The sequence below is a fragment of the Fundulus heteroclitus genome, chromosome 19, assembly GCF_011125445.2.
Source record: "Fundulus heteroclitus isolate FHET01 chromosome 19, MU-UCD_Fhet_4.1, whole genome shotgun sequence".
Lineage (NCBI taxonomy): Eukaryota > Metazoa > Chordata > Actinopteri > Cyprinodontiformes > Fundulidae > Fundulus > Fundulus heteroclitus.
In genome coordinates this window covers 9,204,632-9,225,430 of record NC_046379.1, presented here as the reverse complement: position 1 = coordinate 9,225,430, position 20,799 = coordinate 9,204,632, and the positions used below count along the sequence as shown (strand labels likewise).

Sequence of the window (20,799 nt, the reverse complement as noted above, 5' to 3'; positions counted from 1 at the left end):
ATTTAGAAGAAAAAGGAAGACATTTATATAAAATACAGAAAGATATTATCACAAGATATAACAGTATAATGAATAGAAGAGAGGAAATATGGATAAACAGGTTGAGGATAGGGCATACTAGTTTAAATACTGGTTTAAAAATAATAGGGAAACATCCAACAGGTAATTGTTCTTATTGTGGAGAAATCGAAGGAGTAGAACATGTTTTGATTTATTGTAGAAAAAATATATACAAGAGAGGAAAGAACTGGAAAGGGTATTGGGGAGTTCAGTAAAGATGGTTGATTTATTAGGGAAGCATCAATCAATTAAAATAATGAAAACACTTATTAGATATTTAAAAGATACAGAATTAGCTGGGAGGATTTAGTGTGTGTGTGTGAGTGTGTAAGATATAATTTAGTTTCATTAAGATATAAAGATATATAGGAAATATATTTCTAAATTACATCTCCGTCCAGTTGATGGCGGTAATGCACAAAGTATGTAAACTGCCAGAAAACACAATAGAAGAAGAAAATAGAAATCATATTGATCGATATCGATAATTATCAATAATTTCAATATATATTTTAAGTGCAGCCCTGGACATTCTTTGGTGTTGCTTAGCGACTCTTTTTTAGATACAGAACACACAAACACTGAATTCAAACTAAACCCTTTATTCAACCAACTTTTTATCAAAACTGCAAGTTTTTAAAACAGAACAGGTGCTCTCTGAACAAGGGGGCGGAGCTTGGTGACGGAGCCTTCCTGGCTCTGTGTTTGTGATTGGTTGGGAGGATGTCGTGACTGTAATATTAATCTACATGATTGGCTGGAATGCAAAAGGAAGGAAAGCTGTTATTCTAGTGAACTTTTTACTGACCCTTTTTTTTATGATCGATATACGTCTATCGATCAATATATATTGTTATAAAATTAGCGTCCACCCCTACCAGAAATGCCTCTCAAAGAATTAAATATCATCGAAAACTTAACTTATTTCTGTAATACAATTTAAAAAGTGAAACTCATACACAAAGTTGATCAAGTAAAAACATACTGATATATTTCAGTGTTAACTTCTGGTAATGTTTATGATTATTGCCAATAAAAACCCAACATTCTGAAACTATTAGAATACTACACATGACCAATAAGATTTTCTTTTTACAGAAATTTTTTGTTATGATCTTGTTAAGATCTACACGCCCTCCACAAACAGAGTACGCCGCTTAAGGCCATTGCTAAATAAGATAGCAGTTCACAAAATGCTGTATCCAAGCAGATTGGTTAGAAAGTTGGGTAGAAAGATGACCACAGCCTTGAGAAGGTTGATGAAGCAAAGGTCATTCACAAGTTTGGGGCAAAGTAACAAGATGTAGACTGCTGCTGGAGTATCAGGAGTCACCACCACTCAGATATATGGAGGATATAGGCCACAAATGTTGAATTTCTTGTATTAAGTCACTCCCGAGCTAGACAATATTGGATGTGTTTTTCATGGGCAGAACAACAAAGGCCTGGTTGTCCAAAAATGACATTGACCTAATGAGATAAAAGTCCCCCCCCCCCCCCCCCCTTTCTGTGAGGGTCATCTGCTTATGTTTCTCCATTGTCTCATGCCTCCATGAGCTGAGAAGCTGTATAGGTTAAAAAATATCAATAACTCATACCTGTTTTTTTTCCCACTAATACCCAGTTCATCATAAAATACACCTCATCAAGCATTAAGTGCTCCAGACAATTTAATTTTTTTTTATTAAATCTTATGCAATATTCAAATTCTCTGTGTTGAATTTTGGGTTATCAGTAGCTAAGCCAAAATGATCAAAATGGGCAGAAATAAACAAACTGTGAAATACAACAGTTACAAAATTATTGAAGATTTTTTCCTCTAATTGTTCATTGTTATAGTCAATAAAATCAATAAAAGAAAATCAATGAAAAGGCATTCATCATTAATTTAATGACCATGCTGGACATTTTTTTTGCACATCTACACGTTCTCTGAATAAAGGAACCTCTTTATTGTTCATTAACAAGAGTTTAAAACATGTATGAAACACTGTTGCAACACAGACACGGTCAGGTAAAACTGAACAGTTGCGTTTCATTCTCTCTATGGTGTGTGTCATGTAAGATGTAAGTCCTTTGCACAAATGGGATTTTCTTTGTTGCTGGTTTAAATTTTTTTGTATTTTGTGGAAAACACCAGGCTAAATGCTAATTAGACATTTTAATCATCCTTGTTTTAACTTTTACTTCAATTTTTTAACGCTGGCTGTAAATATATTTGGTTTTTGTCATTTTGCCAAGGGATGTTTGTAAAATCAACAGAATAAAATCAGGTGAAACATTGGCACAGGGAGATCATTCTCCTGTAAAGTCCATATAGCTTAAAATAAAACTGCTGTGTAGTCTTTCTATGTTGCTGATAAACCTTGTGTGGTTAGCTAGCTTTTATTTTAATAAAACATCTCTTTTTGGTATAATTTCACAGAAATACAGAATAACGAAAACAAATCAACACAGTAATTATGCTGTGTTGCATTGTCCAAACAGGATAACTTCTCAGATAAATAACCATTAGAATAAAAAAAAAAACGTATCAAATGCATAAAGTATGCCCGGTAACATCCATCCATCGTCTTTATCTGCTTGTCCTTGCAGGGGAGGCTGTTGCCTATGTCCAGCGGTGATTGGGCAAAAGGTCGGGTACACCCTGGACAGTTTTCCAGTCCATCACTGGGCAACAGATACGACCCTGGACTCAGACACTCATAACGTTGAGGACAATTTAGAGTGGCCCAGGAACAATGAGTGGACACATTTGTGTTTTGTTGCAGTTTTCTCCCTAATAGAAGGCAGAGTTCTTCATTCCTGCCAGAGTCCGACCCACTGACTCTAATTCCCAGAGCCGGCGGGCTCGGCTGGGCCGGCAGCCTGCAGCTCCGCCTCATACTGCTTCTTTAGTCGTTTCAGATACATGCGCAGGCTCTCTGGGTCAAGTCTTGAGTTTCTGGCGGTCTGCAAAAGGCGAGTGGCCAGGTGGTAGACGGCTCTCTGTCTCTGCGTTTCTGGATCGGTGGGATGTTTGGCCTGAAAGTGTCAAACAGATGATGGGTTTAGGCTCTTCTTACAATGTTTTTCTGAATTTTCCAGTTATCAGCGGCACACTGGAATAATACTGTTAGCATTGGATCAGTTTAAGGTTTAATTTTAGCCTCTGTGGCTAGTGTGTTACTTTTAACAGCAATAATGTATCAGGACAGACTTCCCTTTGCAGGAGAATCCACACTCTTAACCCCCAAAATTGTACTCATTTCGTCACCGTACAACAGATTTTAGGTGGGAGAACAAGATGGAATAATGCATAATTTTAAGGTGAGGGAAAGTGATACATGGCTGTCCTGTTGTTTTTAACAAACTAAAATGTGAACTATTTGTTGTGCCTCTGTACTCGGCTTATTTAATTTTGATATCCCTCAAGAAAATCCAGGGCAACAAACGGCCTACAGAAGTCACTTAATAAGCTAACACAGTTCACCTGTATGGATCTTAATCCCAGACAGGTCAGAGATAAAGTTGTGTAGAAGCGAAGTTTAAAGCAGGATAAAGTTATAACACATGTCCCAGGTTTTCAACATCTCACAGAGCTCTGTTCAGTTCATCAGCTTAAAACGGAAAGAATACGACCCAACCTAAACTGACAGGCTAGGCAAGAAGAGCATTAATCAGAAAAGCAGCCAAGAGGTCAATGATAACTCTGAAGGAGCTGCAGAGGTACACAGCTCAGGTGGAAGAATCCTATCAAAAACCCAGCATTCATGAGGCAAAGAAAAACCCAAAAAACGTGATTGTTACCTTGTTGCTAAAAAGCCATAAAAAATACCCTTTAGTGTTTTTGCCACAAAGCAAACAGGGCAGACAGCAAACGTGTAGATGAAGGTGCTTCGGTGGGATAACTTTTGTCCCTCCATGTAAACTCAGAACTAAAACTGCCCATCACTCCTGAACCCATGATCCCTATTGTTAAACATGGCGTCGCTCCACCCCGCGGCGGGGATGTTTTTTCTGCATCCGGGACAAGGAAGCAGGCCAGAGCAGATGGGAATGACGCTTAATACCAGACAGTCCTGGAACAAAACATTCAGAGGTGGCAAAAGAAAGTGATGTGCAGAGATTCTCTTCATCTCGTCTGGCTGATTTTGAGCTATGTTGCAAAAATGACTGGGCCAACATTTACAGTCCCTACAAGCACAAAACTGGAAAGACTAACAGCTGTAATTAAATTATCAAAAGGTGGTTCTACAACACACTGACCGGAAGGGAGCTACCAGATTTACCAGATTTCTATTTGTATAAGCTTGATAACCATACCTTTTGTTTTCTACTACACAAATATGAACTAGTTTTTGTTTTATCATCTAAAATCCCAATAAATATACTGAAGTTTGTGGTTGTAACGTAATAAGATGTTAAACAGTTTGAGCGCTATGAATACATGATTTTTAATCATGTTTTAGTGTTTTCTTCTGTTTGTCTTCTCTTGAATTTACGGACCTGTTGAGCACTTGGGTCACCTTGGGTATGTGAAGTGCCCCATAAATAAAGGTTTGATTGACTGGTTGATTATTAAGGCCCTGACAGAGCCAAATGTTTAAATCTAATCTTCACGAACAGTACCAGAAGCTGTTGGCTGACTTTAGAGGCGACAGACTTCGCCTCTTCGATTATACTTGGAGGAAGTGCGGTCATCTCAGCTGCTCTCAGGCCTAAAATGGAAAGAAGTGCACGCTGTGATCGCTTTCACGGGCAAACTTTAACAAGCCGGTTCCAAAAATACACCGACTGGTTACCATAGTGCCTTTCTTCAGAGCGTCCTCGACTCAGCAGATATGTGTACACCACTTGCTCTAGGCCAGAGTCTCTGCTGCGGGTGTGCTGAACCTCCATGTGCTGGTTCGCCACGTTGGGATAGAGAGACTCCAGCTGACAGAGCTCCAGAAAATGTGTGGCAAACAGAGTGAACGTCTGCAAGCGAAGAGAAGAAACAGGGCGAACCTTCAGGCTTAAGAACACACTTATGCAGGATGCCTTTCTTTGTTCTGCTGCTGCGTGTTGACCAGGTAGGTGGATCACTAGCGAGATGAAAGGAATTAAATGCCTAATGAGCATAAAAGGAATCTGAATTGTCTGGTTTTCAGTTCAGAAGGAGAGGAGTGGCTCAACTGTGCTGATACATATTTTACCTTCAGGCCAAGGAGGAACTCACAAACCGAGTGACAGATTCCAATGCCTTCCTCGGCGCTGGTTCCACGCCCCAGTTCATCTATGATGGTCAACGACCTGTCACTCGCATTGTGGATTATGTAGGCAATCTCAAAGAAAACCAAACATTGCATTAGGGATTAAGCGCAAAAATGTGTGCAATGATGGTGCAATAAAAAAAAAAAAAACACCTACCTCCTTCATTTCCAACATGAAGGTGGAAGAGTTGGTTTCAAAATCATCATCAACGCCGATCCTGGTGAAAATCTGATCGGCGATCCGGAAAGAGGCATATTCAGCTGGCACAAAAGAGCCTTAAGGAATACAAACGCAGAAGTCGTGACGCGGCGTCAAGGTAAGCGCGCCGCGTGGTTTGTAAGGTTAGAATATTAGCCGCTGACCTATTTGGGCCATGATCTGACACAGCGCCACCTGTTTGAGGTACGTAGACTTGCCGCTCATGTTGGGTCCTGTTATGATGACGAAGTTGTTGGCCTCGGAGATGTAGGTATTGTTGGAGACGGGCTGCTGTCGGGCCATTCGCTCCAGAATGGGGTGACGACCTTGCTTGATGGCCAGGGTGTCTGTAAACTCTGGCCGCACTGCCAGGCAAAGCACAAACACGTCATTCTTATCTTTTTTTGATATTTTAAAAGCGTCTGCAATAATCAACGCTGCATGCTAAACCACCATCTCATCGGTGCATTTGGTTAAATGCATGATTAGCTGCTGGGCTGGTTGTGCAAAGATCCCCGGTGTCATAAAACACGCCATTTCTGAGTGAAAACACGCACTGGTTACAGACAGTTGGCGGCTGCAGTTGTCTCTGCAAATGCAGCACCTCAGTGAGCGCTTATGTAAGAAGGGTAATCTGAGTACAAGCTGGCTGAGACAGAAGGGGGGCAGGCAGTCAGCATGCATCAGTGGAGAGACAGTTTCAGACAGCTGAGGGCCAGCAATCGCCACCCACGTGGCTGATGGGGGGGAAGAGCTGCACACAAAAAGGACTGAGCCCAGCAGAGATTCAAGCTTAGTGGAGCAGTTCACGGCCGTCTGATGGAGCCACCCGCCTCCTGACGACAGACCAAAATCCGTCAAGTTCACTAGCTTTTCACCCAACAATCTCAACCTGCAAACTTTCATCTCTTTCATTTGGATTTCTGTTATTTCAGATCAGGGATATTCAACTAAAGTGCTTTGGGGGCCACAGGTACAGGAGGTCAACAGCTCACCGGCCGGACATTCTCCAACCAAAGCTATTATGTCAAATAGATAAATAAAAAATTATTACAATTGTCTAATACCTTTTAAATTGTTTTATTTTACTGAAACAACTCATGCATGCAATTAGCAGAACCCAAATTTGTAATTCAAAGAAAGGCTGAAAAAGTGTTGAAAATTAGGTAAACCTGAAAAAGAGAACTGAGAAAAAATGCATACATTTTTCTACCTCTCACATCAAAATAAACACACAAATTAAAGGAAAAAGCACAAACCTCGTGTCATTTCAGTCAAACCATTAGGCCGTTTGACTCATTTCTGTTTGCACAGACAATAACACAAACATATAAGGCTGTTTCCATTTCATTTGGTGTCCTTGGATTAAAAGCTAAAAGACAGCAAAGTTGCAACTGATACAAAAACATTATAGCAGATTGGGCAAACTCAAATATCTCTTCAAACCAACGTCATGACACAATAACAAACGTAGCTTACTCCAAGGCAACCATGATTGTGGCCTTCTTCAGAGAAAAATGAAACCTAAATCATAACTGTCCACTAGAGGGCAGTGAATGAACAGCATACAAACAATGACTAGTCAACCCTGCCTCTAAAAAAAATCATCCCTGCCTCTTGCCTGGAGCCATTTAACAGATTTCTGATGTTTTCTTTACAAAGACGTTATTCGTGGGCCGGATGGCAACCAGCCGTGGGCCACCAGTTTAAAAGCCCTGTTTCAGATTAACACAACGTAGTTTATAATTGTGAAAAAGAGGGGAAATTACTTAAAATCACTTTAAAAAATTGTATTCAGCTCTCTGTACCATCACTGAAAAAAAGCAACCCCCAGTATTATGCTGCTGCCACCATTTTTCACAGTGAGCCATTCTAACTGGCCATTCTAACACATGAATATGCTTTGATGTAAACTTTTCCATCATAGCACTGGCTTTATGCTTTGGGTTGTTGTCCTGCAGGAAGGTGAACTTCTGCCACCGTCTCGACACTCTGCAGGTACATTTTCAGTACTTTCCCGTATTTAACTCCATTCATGCTTTCATCAACTCTGGGCAGCTTCCCTGTCCCTCCTGAAGACCCTCCCAGCATGATGCTGTCACCGGCATGTTTCACCGTGGGAAGGGTCTGTTCAGGGGGGATGTGAAGTGTCTTTGCCACACATAGCATTTTGCATCAAGTCCAAAAGTTTTTTCTTTAGAGGCCAGATTTGTGGGGTCACAAAAACTGATCTACCACAAAAAGAAAATCCCAATGAAAATTTCTGGCTGCTATTTGACAAAATGTTTAAAAAGTTTAAGGGGCATTAATACTTTTGTCATTGAACTGGTTTATACTTACCATAGTCTGAGATTGTGCATGCATTGGCCAGCGAGAGCAACATGTCCAACATGGATACAGTGTCAGAAAGTTTATAAAGGCAGTGGACATGCTCATGGACGGTGGTCAGCAGCTGGCATATCACCCTATTGAAACATACATAAAGGAAATCATTCCTTATAAATAGCACCATCTAGTGGACATAAATATGCTCAAAGTAAGTCTAAAACGTCTGTATTTAAGACAGAATTGCCTTTTCTGATGGAAACACTACAAATGTGTCACTGGTTGAGGTTTTGGGGGCTATAATAAATATTATTATGCTGTAAAATAAAAGTCTCTAAAGGTCATTTGGCAAAATAGAAAGTTAAGAAGTATGTTTAATCCAAAAAAGTTAAAAAATAAAACAACTGGATACATCTTCAGCTTCAGAATAGAAGTCCAGTTGATTTTTTTTTTTTTTTACTTTTTTTGGATCGATCATGACCTGGAAGACTGAGAATCCTCTCCAACATAACAAGTATGTTTTACATAAATGTTTTAAATCAGTCAGTGGTGTAAACTTTCAATTATGAATATGTCCATAAATTAGATAGACGTCTCCTCACACATAGGACATGTGAAAGATCTCCTTCAGGGCCTCGTCACAGCGTCCATTCATCTTCATCAGGTCTGCAGTGGTAAAGCCAAAGTTGTTCTTGAGCTTGGTGACCTGACAGAGGTTTTCTGTTAGCATAGAGCCGGCTTTACCAGTTAGTTTTGCCTCTTTTACCACCTAACAGTGCTTCATTGCTCCAGATACAACACACGTCCTTAAAGGATCCTACCTTGATGAACTCTGGGGGGAGTTTGCCTTCAGGTAAGACCCCTCCGTCCAGCTTCATCTGGATAAAGAATCCCCGAGCCGTGCTGAAACTGGTGCGCAACGGCATGCCATATTTCTCCCCCAAACTGTTCACAAGCGCTGTACACAGCAGAGACACACATAGCCAGTCAAACAATGCAAGAAAAGTTTTTTTCTTATAAAGATCTGTTACGAGCACCTGCAATGTCGTCTACAATTTCAGTGTAAACTCTGCGCGCAATGTCCAGGAAGCCGTTGATGTTGGGCCGCACCGCGTAACACTTCTGGGTCCGCATGTTCAGGCTGCCTTTTAGATACGTGGTGTCACAGTTTACCACCGTCTTGATCTGTTCCAGGATCGTGTCGAATCTGACGGAGAACAAAAACACCCTGGTTTGAAAAATAAAGAACAGGTGACACGTGTGTAGCTCCGGCCAAATCTATCGGCACCCCCGGTAAAGATGTGTAACTAGCCTGAAAAGGGAGAGATCTTTTATTAGCAGTTGCATCATCTCACACTGTAGAACGTAGACTAATCTGGCCTTTAATTCATTCATTGGGGATAAGATACCATATTAAGAAAAACATTTTTTTTTAACTGATCACGCAATCATTTCTACACCTAAGAACCCCTTTAAAACACATTTAATGATATTCTTTACTTATTTACGCTGATCAAACATTTTGTGAACTTCTGCTGAGTATTTATGTGTCACTGGGGCACAAATATTATGACGTTTTCCAGTTTCTCTGCCTTTTGGCTGGATGAGGAACAAGATTTATCTTGTCCCAATGCAAGGAGAAGAAGATCGATTTCCAATCAGAGCAGATCATCAAGAGGTTTCTCGGGTATGTAGCTGAGAAAAACCCAATTGTGGGAAGGAGGTAGGCAAGACTGTATCTAAGGGAGAAAAAAAAAACCAAAAGGACATAAAATGATAGCAGTAGGCGAGAACAGCAAAGTGAATATGTAGCGGCGGTGGGAGAGCACAGGCTGAAGCACGGACAGAAAGGATAGAAATGACAAATTAAACATCAAAGGGAAAGAAAGGGATGTGGGAAACCAGAACAAATACAATCTGCTAAATGTAAAACTGAAAACAAAGACCAAACTAAAGACAAAACACTAGGCTAACTATGACAGAACCCTAAAGGCATCAAAATACAAAAACGTAAAAATACTTAAAATGAAAACCAAAGTGTCTGACAAATCTCAGAGTCCTACGAAATTTACCCAACTTAAAAAATTTTTTCCCCTAAATACTTCAGTGTTATGATGAAGCAATAAAAGATCAACATCTTTTGAGGATTTTTTTTTAACATATCTTCAGCGAGGGTTCCGGTAAAAGTCGCTGGCACGGTAAATATTCACATTTAGAATATAAAAAAAAAAAAAAGGCTTTGCACCTGTTGTCCTCCAGCGTAGCACTGTACGCTTTGAGCAGAGCTGTGCTGCACGTCTTTAACACCACCTGTTTAATGTTTGTGACGTTTAGTTAGCGTCTTTTTATTTTTTTTATCGTTACGTTGCATGTTTACTGCGTGACTACCGGCGGGCACAGACCCTTAGCTGTGGCACCAGATCCAGCGTGTGTTTCAGCTGGATGACGTGCGTAATCTTGGCTTCGGCAGCTTGAACCTGCAAGAGTAAACGTACCGCAAATGACAAATGCACACAAAAAAAAAAGGTGAGAAAAAACACATTTCTGTAGAACGCATTTGCTGCAAGTTTGATTGACTTTTAAATCTGTGAGGGAAAAAAAAAAAAACACTTCATGCACCGTTTCCTGCTTCGGGATCTGAACGAGAACGGAGAGCAGCCGGTCGATGTCGAGGAAATAACCTACGGCTGAGGGGAAAGAAGACACGCACGTCATCCATTGTTTTGTTTCTATGCGTTCAAACTCTGCACGCATGATTTAACAAAAAAAGAAATAAAAAAAGAAAGGTGGCTCCTGCACCGTTCTTCAGGCCGAAGAAGAGCTCCTCGTTCTGCAGCAGCTCCTGTATGGTGTCTAAGCGCGTGTTTATAGAATCCACGTCAAGCAGAGGCTCCAGTATATTGGAGCGCAGCCTCCTCGCTCCGCCAGGTGTTTTCGTATGGTTGAGCACTCCTAACAGAGTATGCTCACTTCTGCCCAAAAACAAACAAAGACAAGCTGAAAGTGCATTCAGTTACACAGTCGCTGCAAAAAAAATAAAAAAGTCCTGCTTCTGTAGTTGCTTCCACTCTTACCTGTGGTCTCTGTTATTGACAACCAACTCTAAGTTAGCCGCGGACGCCGAGTCAATCATCGCCGTCTGTTCGCTCCCTTTGTAGATCACCTTTAGAGATTTTACGGCGTAAAAAGAGCTCTGGATGAACTCCAGGTATTTCAGCAAAGCAGCAGCGGTTGCCAGGCAATAATACCTAAAATAGTAAGAATACTGGGTAAAGAAAGAGCGCAGCGCTACAGTTGAGCTGCTGTGCCGGAGGTTTGCATATACGCATCATCAGCGTGAATGTCATTCATTTTCAGTTTTAAGTAAGCCATTTTAACTGTTATTAGGAAAAGAGTAATAATAATACGTTTTATTTATAGGCGCCTTTCTTGACACTCAAGGTCACCTTACATCAAACATAAAGAACAACATCCCTGAACTTTACAAACAAAGATTTTTCTATAACTGGCCTCACTCTGAACAGAAACACTGGCTTTCCAGCGTCTTCCAGTTCACGATCGGCTTGAACCTGAGTAGTTCCTGTGTTGTTCCTGAACAAACTGATTTCCATTCATGTGAGTGGGACGCTTTGGGTCACATTAATGAAACATGGAGGCAACTGGGTTTACCGACTGGACAAGAAACGCAAACACACATTTAAACTGTTTTTTTTAGATAACTAAAGAAGCCCAACGTTGACCTTCTAAAATGGCCCGACCCTAATCTTATTGAAAATTGATAGAATATGCTTAAAATTTTAAAAAGGTATAATTATTTGGAAATAAAGAGTGGTAACATGTTCAACCAGAATAATACTGGCACTCTGCTGATGGCTACAGAAAGTGATTGGTTTGTTTCTAATTTGCAAAGTGACTTTTATCCAAAAAAAATCTACTTGAGTCTCTGCAAATTTTCATTTGTATCTACTATTAATCCTTGCTTCTGAAATGAATTCAATTGATACCACCTACATTGCTCAAATAAATGATTAAAAAGCTCAAAATTAATATGACACTGACGTTAATGATGAATATATGCAAACTTAGGACCTGTATTTCTGCACCTTCGTGGACTTTGCAGCTTACTTTGCTTGAACCTCCATTAAGACAGTTGCAAACTCTGGAGCGCACAGCTGCTGTATGTACTCCAGCCCTTTCTTCTCATTATAGTACTTTCTCTGGACTCCAGTGAAAGTTACACCCTGAAAAAGAAAAGACAAGCGCTATATAAAAACTTCTTCACACTAAAAATGTTCACTTATCCAAACTAACTTTACCAAAGTACATCTAGCAGGGATTGATAGATTTTTATTTAAAACATTTTTTTTTAGTCAAAAGTTCTTTCACGTATTTATACCGGAAAGTTCTCTGAGATGAGCTTGAAGAGTTTTGTCCCCTTCCCCTTCTCACTGGCCGTGTCTGGCATCAAGATTTCCACTGGCATCAAAATGTGAATCCTGGTAATAACCTTTCGGGAGGGGGGGAATAAATAACAGGCAACTCTGTGTGTGTCATGTTATTCACTTAGGTTTTGTCGTTACTCGAGGAAGAAATGAAGAGGCTACCTTGGCATATGTCCCTGTGTCTGCAAACTGAGAAAGTACAAGTTCAGGACATTTTAGGTCAATGCTGGCCATGCCGATCTCTCCTCTGGCCAAACCGCGCCCTTCAACTATCGCTACTATCACAGAGGCGCCAGAGACTGTGGACACAGACGATCCACTTGTTCCTGTAAAGAGTGATCGTTTTGACAGAAAAAAAAAAACAGCTACATTTTAAAAAGTTTCCTGCCATATGAAAAATAGTTCCGTCAGTAATGACTGTGTGTAGGGTGTCGACCTGCTGGTCCTGCAGACCCCGGCGTCCTTCTGAACCTCGGTGTTTCTCCAGGGAAGTGAGCGGAGCAGCTGTCTGAGGAGGACACGAGGACCGACGATGTTGTCCTTCCCACCCTGATGCCATTCTGGCACAGACCTTCAAGAGGACAGAGGTCAAAGACCAGATTTATCTAGTGCCCCCACTGTATGACTGACCATCAGAATACTAAACCAGTTAGGCAAGAGTGTTTAATTTGAGTTTCCATGAAATAAAACTGTCGCAGCCCTTAACTATAGGCTGGAATGCTTTACAAAAATATTCACCCCCACAGACATTCTTATTTTTCTCCCTTTAGAAGGACACCATTGATTTTATTGAGATTGTATGTATCACTCTAACACAAACGTTATGTTTTGGTTATTATATTTTACAAAAATAATTAGAATACCCTTTTTTTTGTTTGTTTTAAAATCAGGGCACACGTGCAAATACACAAAACACAGCTGTCAACCTAAAGTGGCAGGCTGGGTGAGGACAGCATTACTCAGACCAGCAGCTAATTGGCTGCCCTGGAGGAGCTGCAGAGACTCGCTGCTCAGGTTAGACAATTTATTGAAACTTAGCTGAGCAGCCTACAATTAGAGCCTTTATGTAAGAGTGCTAAGATGAAATTTATTATTAATTGAAAGCCATAAGAAGCTTTGTTTCCATTTTTCCGTAAACCACGCGTGGGACATGGCAAACATGTGCTTGCGTCAAATAAAGCCAAAGTTACACGTCTCACATGCAAGCAAGGACGCATAAAATTCAGTCTCCAGCAACTAAAGACTTACCCATGATTATTTTAGTTTTTTTTTTATTATTTGTATAAAGTTTTGAAAACTATGTTTCCTTTATATTCAAGTTCATAATTATGTGCCGTGGTGTTGATACCAGTAGAGTGTGGATAGGAGAGGGTTGTAAGCTGACAATCTGGAGTATGAACACGTTTGCAAGGCACTTTTTAATCACCTGAGGCCATTCCTGGCATGGATGGAGTATGGCTTGAACTAGGAGTGTGAACATCAGACGTTTGGTAGTAAGACCGAGCAGAAGAGAGAGATGCAGGACAACAGGATGACGCGGTGGTTTCCCTCCGGCCGCTTCTGCCACAGGTTTGTCCACATTCTGAGGTCTCGCTGCCGTCTACCTCCTCTGTGCTGCTCTGGTACATTTTAATGTCTCACAGATCAATTATAGTGATAGAAAACTGCCTACGATACATGTAAAAAAAATTATATATTTCTTAGCATTAAACAAACAGTGAGGCAACGGTTTTAATATCTTTCAAGCAGCTAGCAAAGACTGCTACTCTGACCGGAAGTTAGCATCTGTGCATGGGATGCTGTCGTTTCTGATGAGAACTTTATTTTGAAAGGTACTTTAGCGTTTGATCTAAAAAGAAAAAAAAAATACAAACCTGACTCCGTTACACTTAAATATTATTTTAATAAATGCATATTGATTTAATGATGCTAATGTTCATGTGATTCATTGCTCCCTAAAAAAGAACGTTCAATGTGGGTTGTAAACAAGAGCCTGCATCTGCTTCTTAACCTGCACAATTAACGTATTACTAAATTAAAGTTAATGCCAATTATCTGTAACTACAGCAGGTTTAAAACTCCATATTTTTAAGAGCCAGAAGTGGTCAATGAAACAATAGATCCCTGAATGTTTAGTAAATGAAATTGTAAATATTTGTATAGTTTTATATACACATTGAACTAAAATTATGCATTATTTATTTGCAAAACACATTGAATCCATGTAAATAATTTTCAGTATTACGAAATAATTTTGTCTGTCTGCCTCTCCCTGATCTGGGCTAATCCAATAACATATTAGAAGCTATTTAATGAGCCACGGTGGCGTTTCTAATTAATTTCATGGTTTAATGTAAACAGTAACCAGGAAACTACAAATAACTTTAAAAAGCAACTTGATTTTTTAACAATTACAACTTTAATAATAATTTATACATGTAATAAACCATTCAAAAAAAGAAAACAAAAAAATATATATATACATGTTTGTAGCCTTATCCTGAAAACTGAAGCCATACCGGAAGTTGTCTACATGCCAACGGTTCCACTTCCGTCTTCTGCCAACATGGCGGCGGAAATAGACAACAGTAAGTATTTTGTGAGAGAGATTGAAAAGAATGACGGCTGCGTCTTGCGACTGAACCAAAGCTACATAGGGGATGTCGGCTGCGTGGTGTGGGACGCAGCCATCGTTCTTGCTAAATATTTAGAGACTAAAGAGTTTTATGACCCGCCATCGGGAGTCAACGCGTGGTGTGGAAGGACTGCGGTGGAGTTAGGAGCTGGGACAGGAGTAGTTGGTCTGATGGCAGCAACACTAGGGTGAGATCCCAGATCGAAACAGGATTTAAAAAAAACATCCTGCTCCTCAAATCTATCTGTATTGCTTTGCATCTGCAATTTTATATTTTATTAATTTTTAATATTTACAGTGCTCAAGTCATAGTAACAGACCTGGAGGATTTGCAGACCCTCCTTAATACGAATATCCAAGAAAATCAGTCACTCATCAAAAGCGGCTCCATATCTGCCAAGGTACTGAAATGGTTTGTACTTCTGATTAATATTGCACTGGATTAATAAAAGTGTACCCAAGCTGCGTTATTATTACACTCTAACCTTCTTATTCCTTTGCCTTCGAAGGGGTGAAGATGTGTCTGAGTTGTTGCCTCCTCCACATTATATTCTCATGGCGGATTGCATATATTATGAGCAGGTATTGTGCACATTTTCACTCCTTTACAAGATGCAATAATACAGTGCCTTTCAAATGTGTTCATACTAGTACTGTGAAACGATTAAAATTTTTTAACCGCAACTAATCACATAATTAACTTAACTCGAGATTAGTCGCAAATGAATTGCATATTTTATCTTTAAAAGCGCAAAAGTGTAGAAGCCTATTTGGGCATTCTAATATGCAATTTTGCAATAAATGACTAGTAAGAACCATGCTTGTACAAGAACTATTTTTATTTTTCAAGCACTTTTCAGAAGCGGAATGATAACATCCTGGTGCCTTAAAATGATAAACTCTGGCCAATAATGGCTAAATCACTAATCATAACGCGCTGATGTTCACACAATGTGTAAACAAATGTGTAAATAAATAAATATTTCCTTCCGAAATATTAATTTTGCCTCTTAAACAAAGATAGACATGGTATTACGCATTTACATATAAAGTAATACTAATTTTACCTTTTAATAAAGTCACAAGTTTTATTGTTATTTTTTTCAGAAACAATAAATTAATAAGCATTAAAGTATGGTGTATGGATTGGGTTTCTGCAATGATTGTAAAAACTCATCTTCAGAACCAATCTCAGCTCCAAATGGTGATCTGCACCGCGTAATCTACTTTCAGCAGTTATCACCGGTTATTGCACCGTAAACTGCAGAAAATATGGGCAGAGTTGCTCCCTCTGCCTTTACTCCCGTCGGCTCATATCAGTCAAGAGGAGGATGTGCTCCAGCGCATAATGAGGCGGAGGGATATTTCAGCTGGTTATACTCAGCGTCTAGGTAAGCGGTCCCCTTAAAACTCCTATTTATCATCACTTATTTTGGAGCCCAAATAAGCGACTTCACTTTGAGAAACAAGCACAAAAAAAACGCAACCCGTGACTCATGAAATTTACATGCGACTTTGGAAAAAAGAAGCTCAAAGTCACGATTAACGCGCGTCAAATAAAAAAATGTCGGCGTTAGTTCATACCGTTTAAATGTTTTTATATGTATTGCCTTGTTACCACCGACGACTTCATGTGGATCGTATGTGCTTAACCAACACAAAGTAGCTGGAAATCTTTTTACAAATAAAAATCAGAAAAATGTTGCAGGAGTTCCCTTCACTCAGTCAGTGTGAGCAATTTCCTGCAGAAATAATTTGTAAATAGAATCCACGTGCGTGTAGTTTAACCTCATGCTGTTTTGCGAAGGCCTCAGAGGTTTGTTATAAAATCCCAAATGTTAGTCACCGAATAGCAACGTGAAGACCAAGGGACATGCCAGCCAGGTCTGGGACACGGTTGTGGAGAAACATAAAGCAGGCGTGGGTCATAAGAACGAGATCCCAAGCCTTTAACATCTGACTGAGCACTGTACGGTCCATCATCTGAAAACGGAAAGAGTTTAGCTTTACTGTAAGTCCACCTGCTGCCAATTATTCTTACACGCTGGACAAGGAGATCATTGATCAGAGCCAAGAGGCCCGTGATAATGCTGAATGAGCTGGGAAGAGCTGCCAAGAGAAAGTATCTGCTGACATGGCATCTATTCGTTGTGTACTCCACAAATTTGAAGAAAGCCACTAGAAGTCTTTTGTGAAGAGACGCTGTAAACACGCAGAAGAACGTGCTCCGGTCAGTGAAGATAAAAATTGAACTCTTTGTCCTGCATGTATAGGGGTGAGTTATGTGTGTAGAAAGTTAAATGTTGCCACTCACCCTGAACACACCACCCAAACCTGTCTGAGGCCAGAGATTGGAGACTGGGTTAGAGGTTCTTCTTGCTGTTTAAAATGGATGTTCACAGATGCTCTCCATACAATCGGACTGACTTAGAGTTATTTTCCTGACGAACGGGAGAAATCTAAGCCTCTAGCTCTGTAAAGCTGGTAGACATACCTGAAAAGACTTCCAGCTGTAATTTCAACTGAAGGTGGTTTGACAAATTTATATAAATGAATTTGTAAAACTTAAAAAAAATCTTATTTTCGTTCCACTTCACAACTCTGAACTGCCATGTTGTTCTGCCACATTTTGTCTGCCTCAACAAAATGGGAACAAACTTAAGCGGTATGAATACATGCGCGAGGCACTGTAATGATCATTTTAAAGCTGAGCGATACGGCTGGAAAATAAAATCTCAAATTTTATTTTACCAAATTTGATTAATCGACCCCCCCCCCCCTCCCCTCCTTTTAGTTTCACAAATAGAAATTAAATAAATTATTTTTAAAAACTTGCTTTTATGGTGAGCATTTGGACTGGGAGTTGACCTTAATTCAAAGTGCAACTAAATATAAGATGTGAAACATGCTTAGAAAACAAGATGGCGGCCCTGCCTTTGTAAACAATGAAAATATAACAAAATGTTTGCTGGTAGTGGTTTTACACAATGAGCTACGAACAGGCTTTACTTCACTTGTGTAACTTCAAACTAACTTCAATGAGTAAATTAAAGTGAACTTGTATTATGATAAAAAAAAAAGTTTCCTCTTTACTATATTTTGACAATATAATTTTCTGAACATATATTCAGCATTGCCAGCTATTTTATCCATGGAAACCCAATGAATGCATTGGCAAAATAAAATCCAGATTTTCCAAAAATGTAATCTAAAATTTTTTTTTTTTTAAATCTGTATTTCCCATTTTAAGTCACGGGTCATTTCTTCTCAGTCTATCGGTCCACTGGTGGAGACCTTGAAGCAGCTTTCTGGACCAGAGACCTCCATTATCTGCTGCTATGAGCAGCGCACCGAGGGCGTTAATCCAGAAGTGGAAAGGAAGTTTTTTGAGGTATGAACAGAAGCTGTTTTTGCTTCTTTATTTTATTGTTTTTACCTTTTTATATAGATTCTTTTAACTGGGAATTTCTGCCTCGCTTTTTTATTTTCCAGTTGCTGAATCGACATTTCAGTTGTGAGAAGATCCCGTCTGACAAACAGGACCCAGAGTTCAGCAGCCCAGACATCCACATTCTGCACATCCGAAGAAAAGACTGATTTTATAGCATGTCTGTTTTTTTTCTATCAAGATATAAACCCGTTTCAGAAAGATATCAGATTATGACATACAAAAGACTTAAAGCCTGCATAGTCTGTGTGTTAAAAAACTATTTTACATTACAAAAATGAAAAGTTTTCATGTAAAAAAATTTAAAAAATATTCTAAAACACTGTTTTGATCTGAGACCGTTGTGGTTATTCACCTGCTGCCAACAGGAAGACGATGGTTTGTTTGTGAAACAGAATCACCCTTCATGAACACTGGGGGGCGATAAGTACTCCACAGCAGAAAACTTAAGAACTAAGGTAACTTAATTCTGTCAACTCAAGCAAACTATTTAATCTGCTCATAAATAATTTATGAAGAATAAGTTTATGTGTGGCATTAAATAACTTGAAGAGGAAACCTAAAAGATAAAGCACATGGCTTTGAAAAGCAAAGTGAACACGCTATGCCAAGTTTTGCCCCCATATGAGAGGAATTCTATTCAGAGCTCCAGATTAAGAAGATTATGGCTCCTATTCAAGCATAAAACCATGAAGTACGCTCCACACACTCTCACAGGCATGCAGGGGCCCCAGACAGCCTTTCTTGCTTTGTTTACACGGTGGGAACTGTAGCATAAAGAGCATGGGTGGCCTTCAGTGCACAGGATAAATAAAATAAGCTTGCAGTTGCCAGAGTGAGGTTTAAAAGTCTGAATAAATACACTAACTGCTTTATAAAAAAAAAGTTTCCTCTGTGCCTCTGGCACAATTAAAATGCTTGAAATCTATTAGGTTTATCAGCAGGAAGGTGTTTTATCCCCCAGTGTTTATTGATGTTTTCAAATGTGATTTCATTTCTTTTTCCCTGTAAATTGGAATATCATCAGAAAGTTTGTTAGAAATCTGGTTAGAAAAGGGAAACATGAACACCTAAGTTCAGTTTCTCTGACAGCAAGACTTACTTTAAGAATTTGTATTTATCGTGACAACAATCAATTACAACAAATTATGTTTGAAAACCCTCAAATCTGTCTTTATAGTCAGGATTGCTTTTTTAACTATTTTCTCTGCTGTTGGTTTCTTGAGATTGTTGATAACTTTCAAAATATGATTAAATATTGGGGCGACGGTGGCACAGGAGTTAGGGAGTTTGTCCTGCAGTTGGTGAGTTGCTGGTTCAATCGCCCAAATTGCCTGGCGGTGGTCAGAGGGCCCGTTGGCTCTGATGTATGGCAGCCTTACCTCTGTCAGTCTGCCCCAGGGCCGCTGTGTCTCCTAACATAGCTCACCACCGTCAGGGTGTGAATGGGTGAATGACTGATGGTAGTGTAAAGCGCTTTAGGGTCGTCGTGCCATTTACCAAATGTAAAATTTTGCAGTTACTGCACTTCGTGCCATTCAGTGATAAAAATAAAACCTCTATGTAGGTGGTGTTCCAAGGAAGCCTACCTAAAAATGTTTTTCCGGAGCAGAATTTGTATTTGTGGGGCTGATATTACATCCAATCACATCCATATAGTTACTGAAAAAAATATGATAAAATTGTTAGAAAGTCGACATCGCCATCCCAAACTGATAAATAGACTTTTTAATACACAAATGATATGTTGTCTACACAATCACTGGGAAGACTGCTGACTTGATGGTAGTCCAGCAGACAGGTCCTTTAGTCCTTCATAATGGGGGTAAGCCATGGAGATGCTCGATACTCCAGCAAACTGACCTACATCCAGGTTCCATAGACTGCATGGAGTATTATCAAAAGCAGGATGAGACACCAGAGCCAACAATGTAGAGTTGAAGGCTGCTATTAAAGCAGCCTGCTCTTCCTTAAAATCGCCTCCATGCCACGCTGCATTGATCCAGTAATTCATGCAAAAGCACCACGTATTGAGTGCGTGTACTGGACATGCTTTCCAACAGGCCAGAGAGTAGCACTTGAAATCTAGTTGTATGCAAGGAATCTACACACAGGTTTTACATTTTGAAGTGAGTGAGATAAACATTTGATGATATTCTGGTTTACTGACATGCAGCTGCGTACCAAATCATAAGAAAAGTAATCCATATACCAACTAAAGGAGTGATTGTTACATAACTGGAAACAAAAAGACGTCCCATTGGTTAAAAGGTGGTTCCTGCACTGAAATGGTATCCGTCTGTTAAAAAAAAAAAAAAGAGACAGAAATGGACGGCTACGCTGTGACTAATGCTTGCTTGTGAGGAAGGATTTTTTTTTTAAGTCAGCCTGGCTTTTTTAAGACGGGAAACCTTTTTACCAACTGATAGTATGCGATCAACTTATTTTCTATATTG

At 39.7% G+C, this 20,799-nt stretch overlaps 2 protein-coding genes across 4 annotated transcripts; one reads left to right on the top strand and one right to left on the bottom strand.

Moving 5' to 3' along the window:
- Window positions 1–1,720: 1,720 nt before the first annotated feature.
- msh4 (mutS homolog 4) lies at window positions 1,721–14,037 on the bottom strand. 2 transcript variants are annotated; one of them, XM_021310615.2, is made up of 20 exons: window positions 13,687–14,037; window positions 12,697–12,831; window positions 12,423–12,586; window positions 12,215–12,325; window positions 11,944–12,059; window positions 10,893–11,066; window positions 10,618–10,790; window positions 10,438–10,505; window positions 10,221–10,295; window positions 10,064–10,128; window positions 8,856–9,025; window positions 8,640–8,776; window positions 8,421–8,524; window positions 7,834–7,958; window positions 5,658–5,858; window positions 5,452–5,570; window positions 5,238–5,366; window positions 4,845–5,019; window positions 4,672–4,760; window positions 1,721–3,084 (listed from the first exon to the last, which is right to left on the bottom strand). In XM_021310615.2, the coding sequence occupies exons 1-20, from the start codon at window positions 13,886–13,888 to the stop codon at window positions 2,890–2,892; spliced, it is 2,727 nt and encodes a 908-aa protein (XP_021166290.2). In that variant the 5' UTR covers window positions 13,889–14,037; the 3' UTR covers window positions 1,721–2,889. The 2 variants fall into 2 exon arrangements, with proteins under 2 accessions (XP_021166290.2, XP_021166295.2); XM_021310620.2 differs by lacking the exons at window positions 1,721–3,084; window positions 4,672–4,760 and having other exon boundaries at window positions 4,943–5,126.
- A 755-nt stretch (window positions 14,038–14,792) lies between these two features.
- vcpkmt (valosin containing protein lysine (K) methyltransferase) lies at window positions 14,793–18,644 on the top strand. 2 transcript variants are annotated; one of them, XM_012852464.3, is made up of 5 exons: window positions 14,795–15,083; window positions 15,194–15,307; window positions 15,405–15,477; window positions 18,167–18,286; window positions 18,388–18,644. In XM_012852464.3, the coding sequence occupies exons 1-5, from the start codon at window positions 14,827–14,829 to the stop codon at window positions 18,490–18,492; spliced, it is 669 nt and encodes a 222-aa protein (XP_012707918.3). In that variant the 5' UTR covers window positions 14,795–14,826; the 3' UTR covers window positions 18,493–18,644. The 2 variants fall into 2 exon arrangements, with proteins under 2 accessions (XP_021166304.2, XP_012707918.3); XM_021310629.2 differs by lacking the exon at window positions 15,405–15,477 and having other exon boundaries at window positions 14,793–15,083; window positions 15,194–15,296.
- Window positions 18,645–20,799: the final 2,155 nt, after the last annotated feature.